This window comes from Lampris incognitus, chromosome 16 (assembly GCF_029633865.1).
Source record: "Lampris incognitus isolate fLamInc1 chromosome 16, fLamInc1.hap2, whole genome shotgun sequence".
Taxonomy (NCBI): domain Eukaryota; kingdom Metazoa; phylum Chordata; class Actinopteri; order Lampriformes; family Lampridae; genus Lampris; species Lampris incognitus.
The window spans coordinates 11,258,180-11,264,620 of record NC_079226.1 but is presented as its reverse complement, the minus strand read 5'-3'; the positions used below and the strand labels follow the sequence as shown (position 1 = coordinate 11,264,620).

General features: G+C 45.9%; 1 protein-coding gene across 1 annotated transcript; it reads right to left on the bottom strand.

The window, feature by feature from the left end:
* Nucleotides 1-621: 621 nt before the first annotated feature.
* On the bottom strand, nt 622-6,223 carry nfkbiab (nuclear factor of kappa light polypeptide gene enhancer in B-cells inhibitor, alpha b). Its single transcript, XM_056295279.1, has 6 exons — nt 5,863-6,223; nt 3,731-3,836; nt 3,400-3,610; nt 2,097-2,185; nt 1,626-1,886; nt 622-1,250 (listed from the first exon to the last, which is right to left on the bottom strand). The coding sequence occupies exons 1-6, from the start codon at nt 6,105-6,107 to the stop codon at nt 1,215-1,217; spliced, it is 948 nt and encodes a 315-aa protein (XP_056151254.1). The 5' UTR covers nt 6,108-6,223; the 3' UTR covers nt 622-1,214.
* Nucleotides 6,224-6,441: the final 218 nt, after the last annotated feature.

The window sequence follows — 6,441 nt, the reverse complement described above, 5'->3', positions numbered from 1 at the left end:
TGAGTGATCAAACTTCTGACACACACACATGTGCAGCAGCCGTGTCAACAGTTCCTCTTACGGCACAATGTGCCGTTGTTCCAGTAACTGGCTTCCAGCATGACATGCATGAAATGAGAAGAGATCCCCCATCAGACAGAACTCGGCAATCTTGCTTTCATAGGACGTAGTCATTCAAGTACTGACGGCTTGGAAAAGCTCCCATGACTGTTTCAGTTTCCTCTCCGTCATCACGGCCGCGGTCTAGTCCCCCTGCAGTGCCATTCTCATAGCTGTTGCCGTACGCTGAAGATTTGGAAAACAACGACGGTCTCCCCATTTCCCAGTCCCACCAAAAAACCCACCCGTCACTGGCCCAACCCATAGCCCCGAACTGTATTTCTTAAATTTGCACCTGGTCCCTGGTCTCGCTGGGTTTGAGAAAAGCGCCACATAAATCTCATGTATTATTTTAATTATTACTACACAGACTCAAAAGAAAAACAAAATTTCACTCATAACTTATTATTAACTCTATACACTTGTAGTGAACCAATATAATCTCTGTGAAACTCAAGCATGTGTCCTGCCCTATATCTGGTACATAACTGGTACATAAACCACAAAGGTGAGGTTGAAAAGTGAGTTAAATAGACGTGTTTTAATTTAACTGGAGTATACTGAACTATTTGCTGTCTGACATTTACAACCTGCTCAACTGTACAACTTCACAGTGTCCATAAAAAATACATCTTTGTATACACAGCCATTTACAGTATCGTACAACACAAGCGTTGCAGTTACATCTGAGTGGGTGGATGTTTCGTGATAAGATTTCTTATTTCAGTGTTCATTATTATATAAGCAATCCACTATCATACAGCAATATGAGACCCCCATCCCAATATTATTCATTTGTCCTATTTTAGCATCCAATCATGTCTTAGCAATCCCCGCACTCTGGAGCAGTCTCATTGGTTCATTCAGCTGTCAGTCACTCTCAGTCCTGTTTTTTTGTGTTTTTTTGTTTTAATTCGTTCCTGCAGCTGTCCCCAGAGCTGTGTGTGTGTCCGGCCATCCGTCTGAGGGGCCATGCCTGCGCTGTGTCATCCCCATGCTGCCGCCCTCCTGTGACCTCCGCGCAGAAGGAAATGGACATGACAAGCCCCTTTCTCCGTTGCCGTCATCACAGCACCCCCCCCTTGTCTCCATGACGTCCTCGTTCTTAGTTCCTGCTAATGTCCGTTCCACTGAATGTCATCATATCCCACCTGCAGAGATGCAGAGGACAGGAGGGGTTATAGAGCGCACCAACCTTTTAAGATGGGAACCATTTGATCGTTTTCTTTCCTCGTCTGTACTGTACAGTCTACACGGTTTCATCTTCTTTCTCCTGGGTTTTAATTTTCTATTTGTGAAGTACTTTGTAACCTTGCTTTTGAAAAGTGCTATAGAAAGTTATTATTATCATTACTATTTATTATTATGAGGGAAGTCGTGACGAATTTTGTTTGTCTTCAACTTTACAGACTGGGGCATTTTCATACACATGTTACACAGCCAAACATCGATCAATTGTATTGGTGACTGTCTGGGCTCCCGAGTCTATTTTGATGAACAATGAAGGCTCGCAATCTTACACATACCTCGTCATCAGACTGCTCCTCCTCCTCCTCCTCGCTGTCCTCTGATTCGCTGTCAGGCAGCTCCCTCAGATCGGGATTGGTCAGGAGGTAAAGCTCTTTTCGGATGTCATCGTTTTGGCGACCGTAGGTGAGGTGGAAGGGGGAGTGGCCTCCATAGGTCAGGTGGTTCGGGTCAGCCCCGCTGTGCAGTAGCAGTCTGACCAATGAGAGGTTCTGTTGGTCAACAGCGAGGTGCAGTGCACTACGGCCGTTACACTGCTCCTAGAGGACAGGAGGGGAATGGCAGACTATATTAGCACTGGGATTATGAAGTGTCAAGAGGCTGTAATTTCAAACGAATCAATCTAGCAATACGACAGTATGGGGGAAAACATACTGTACCACCAATACAGTAGAAATGTAATAGCTGATTTCATATTATATAGGGTACTGATTTGATACTTTTCAGTTTTGTGTGTGGAAATTCTGTACCTGTGCGTTGATGTCAGCTCCCAGAGCCACCAGGCTCTCTACCAATGAAAGGAAGCCATGAACCGAGGCAAGATGAAGGCAGTTCTGGCCTGGAGAAAACAACAGGAAAATGGTTGAGCTAATGACTCAAGACCAGCCTATAATTTTAGGCCAGTGTTTTTAAGGCTAGTCCATCCAAAATTGATCCATGAGAAGAGTAAAACGGGTTCCCACATTATCCTGTATGAACAGTTTTTAAGTGGAAAAAGTCTAATTCTGTAACAAGTGGTGCCAATAACAACAATCCAGGCCCCTGAACTTTGACCATCACTACTCTTCAAGGAATCTCCAACTGTAGCAATGGATAGGAATTTATTTTAGTTCAGCATTTTGGTGTTAATTTGAAGTACATCAAACGTTTTTGACAAAAAATAAGGCCAAAAAATGATTGTCTTTTTTCCAAGGCCTTGACTGAATTACCTCCAGAGTTTTGTTAGTTCATCTAGGGACCATTGCCCACCATTCCTTAAACTATCATGTCATTTGCTGCAGTCTTACTTGTGTTATGTTGTCGACAGACAAACAAACAAACAAACCATGCCAAATGCACTACACCTATGATAGGGTAAATACTGTGTAAAATACTGCTGGCAGGTTATTTGACCCACCAAATAGGGTCATTTTCATTCCATAAGCCAAGAATGCCTTGGGTTTTGAGAAATTATTTTGAAAATGTGGTTCTCTAGTTAAAAGGCCTGTAAACCAACCAACAATGCAATACCAAAAGCTTGCAAAAACTTTACAGGCTCCATTTTTCTTAGCCACCTTAATTAGGGACAATGTGTAGTGAAAACAGCCATTTTCTGGCTCTGGTTATATTCTTTACTAAATATAGTAGTTGGTTCAGTGTCTCCTCTATACTCATTCAGTGGTTAGAGAGTGACCACAATTGGATAATTACTAACCGCTGCTAAAGAACAGAAGAAATTGTAGAGCCATTATAATCCAGCCCTCCAATGCTAAATGATATTTTATCCCCCCAAAAAAAGAATGAAATGTAGGTTATGATAAAACAGTTAACGCTTTTGTCTCAAATGTCTGTTGTTTACCAAGTAAATATTCAGCTATCAGGAATTTCTATGTATTCTGGTATGTATGTGTAACAGATATTTCCTAGATAGCGAAAGTGTTGCAACTTGTCCCACGTCAAAAACCACCAACCAAACAGGAACAGGCATGCAACCAACACTGAAGTTAACCCAAGGCACAACTGAAACAGAAACAATCACCGGAGAAACAACAATGCAAGGCCCTGATAGCTTACCCTGGTAGTTGCAGGAAGCCATGACAGTTTTTAACTGTTCTGACTGGCAGTTCTGTGTGATGACGCTGAAGCAGGCCAGGCTTCCACGACGGCAGGCAATGTGGAGAGCCGAGTCCCCGCTGTCGTCCACCAATGTGGAGTCACAACCGGCCACTAGGAGGCGCTCGCACACGTCAGGCTGGTCTGTTATTACTGCTAGGTGGAGGGGAGTCTGGATGGAGCCAAGAAGGGAGAAGCCATGTGAGTTACATTTAGTCATCATACATACACCTAAGTTTCTATCACTATACTTTCATCTATAGATGACATAACACACATAGCCGTAATCTACCTGTCTCTGGTCATTTTTTGTGTTGAGGAAGTGTGTATTCCTCAACGAGTCTATCATGTTTCTGATACAATCCTTGGCCTCGTGGATGATAGCCAGGTGAAGGAGCCTGTTAAAACAGAAGGAACAATAGAAAACCATTAAAATACCAAATGCAGCCGGGCCTAATATCAACACTAGCCATGTCAAAGATTGTTTTGGCTTTTAAAATTGATCACTTCTGCAAAACAAAGGAGTATTTCACGCAACTAGCACGGATTGTGACAAATGATAAAACACTGGCGACCTATCTTTTGTCTTAGCAACAAATAGAGAACAAACACTTCTATACAGTTCAAAGAAAATTACCTGGGCTTTACAGCAACACAACAATAGTGCATTACAGTGATTCAAGTCCAGGCCAAGGGAAACCTGATCCAGACCATTTAGTGCTGGAACATCCATTCTAAATTATTGCTTTACATACACCTTGTATACAGCTTGAAACTTGATGTAGTTTAACGGGGAGAAATATATACAAGGAAATACTAAAATTCTGCAAGTCAACTAGAATTTGGATGAGTGTTGTGAGAAACTAATAAGTGTTGCGTTTATGGTAAATTACAGACAACAATAAATGAAATGAAAAACGGAACTGTCATTGACTTAAACTGTAATAATACTTGGTTTTTGGGGTTTTTTTTTTTTTAAAGGGCCACACTAGTATTTGCATATGTTTTAGCCAATTTCCTACAAATCAAACGTTTCAAAATTCTCAACTTTTTTTTTTGCCCCAAAGCGCACCACATCATTTTACATGTTCGAGAAAGTACCCTATTTCCCTACTTTCATTAATGCAATCAGCTTTTAAATTAAAATTTGAATTCGCTGGTCAACGTCACGCCACGCGGTTTGAATGTCATATGTGCAAAGGCCACCCTCACTCATCAACTGCTTGCATGTACACATTTGTTCTTACACATCTGTGGAACTTTGTAGCCCAGAAGTTTGTCTCAGAGCCCGGTGCAGAACCTGGGCAGCACCCCTGAACTCTGCCAGCACTGATGGCTTGCAGGCCTGGGTGACTTGCTCGGTGCAAGAGGTAGACAATAGATGTTGGGGGGGGGGGTTACAAATAACCACCAGGCCTTGCTTGCTTTTGACTGTCAATCTTGAGAGCTAAAAAAATAAATAATAATTCCATGGCTGCATAAGAACAAATTTGTGCGTACGAACAACTGGTGAATGAGGGCCAATGGTGTGTTTTGTTTTTTTCCAGGGACTACTTTTTGGCGGAGACGTTCTGTTTTGCGGGTGTGTTCAAAAAAAAAAAATCAATCCGCGCTTTCGACCGCGATCCCGCAACGACGACTTTTAACTTCGATAAGCGACTCAACAAATCAATAAGGGGGGGCCAACTTAACGCTCCGCGTGCCGGACGGCTCGTCGTCTCGCGCCGAGGCGCGAGGCAGCCGTTTCTTTCCATTTCAGCGACGTTAATACGGGACGCTGCAGAACCGAGCCCTGCAAGGCTGCACAAAACAACAACAAAAACCGAGGGTATTGTTCGGGAAAACTGGACGGGAGTCATCCGAAATACACGTTCAAGTAAATGTCCAGCGTGGTCCTTTAAGACCCCCCCTCTCCTCCTCCTCTCCCCCCCCCCTCCTTTCACGGGTACGCGCGTCGATCGGATTCCTTGGCGGCGCGCCCGGGACTTTCCCAGTCGAGCCGAGGCTGACCCGCGGCCATAGTGGATCCCCGTCCGATAATAAACCTTTTGTTTACGTCCAGCGTGACCACAGCCCGGACCCGCCGTCATCGGCACGCTGCAAAAAAACGGCCCGTGTTGCACACCGTCGGCGATGCAAACCAACGAAGCACTTTGTCCCCCATCCCAAAGCCCCGCTGCGAAACGCGCAGGCAAGCCCTTAAATCTTGCACCACCACATCGACCCCAAAAGGCGTGATAGTGACGAGGCAGGGGAAGGAATCGCTCGCGACAGGAAAAGGATCGCGTTACAACCGAGCGCACAACAAGGCCTCTACTCGGGACGACACCGCGAGGCGTGCATGCGGACGATCCCCTCCTCCACCACCCCCCACCACCCCCCAAAAAAATGCAGAAACAGCCCCGTATTCGCTGATTTACTTACGTGTCTCCGTCCTCCGTCCTCTGCGCCGTCCACTCCTGCGGCTCCGCGGGCGGCTTGCACGCCAGGGCCGGCGGACAGTCCACCCGCAGCAGCGTCAGCTCGGCGGCCACGGCCTGATATTCCTCCTCCTTCAGGGAGTCCAAGCCGCTGTCCAGCCTCTCCTCCATCGTCTGGCCCGCTTTCTCCTCCTTAGCGTCCCCGCCGTAATCCATCGGGCTGAACGCGCCGGTTCGGTGGAGGTCCATGGCGGAGGTCTTCGTAAGGGGGACGTCGGTGAGCGTCGGGCTTTGGAGAGCGAGCGAGAGAGCGAGCGAGAGAGAGCGAGAGCGCGCGTGTGTTGTGTGTTGTGTGTGTGTGTGGAGGAGCGAGACAATCTGTAAATGCCCTCCGCGCGGCGGGGTGGGGGCGGAGTTAGAGGAGAGAGGTGGGGGATTTCCACCGAGCGCTTCAGAATAACACACAGCCGGAGACTTCTGGCTCCAACGGGGGATTTCTCTTCTCTTTTCTTTTCTTTTCTTTTCTTTTTTTTACGCCATTATACAACGCAAGACAGATAACGAAAGCAACTGCGCTTTATTT

What these genes read in the sequence shown, in the direction of transcription:
- nfkbiab (XM_056295279.1), bottom strand. Translation starts at nt 6,107, where the DNA reads ATGGACCTCCACCGAACCGGCGCGTTCAGCCCGATGGATTACGGCGGG. An exon ending in CAAAAAATGACCAGAGACAG is followed by an intron (nt 3,611 to 3,730) that starts GTAGATTACGGC and finishes GGCTCCATCCAG; the next exon opens with ACTCCCCTCCACCTAGCAGT. An exon ending in AGGAGCAGTCTGATGACGAG is followed by an intron (nt 1,251 to 1,625) that starts GTATGTGTAAGA and finishes GCATCTCTGCAG; the next exon opens with GTGGGATATGATGACATTCA.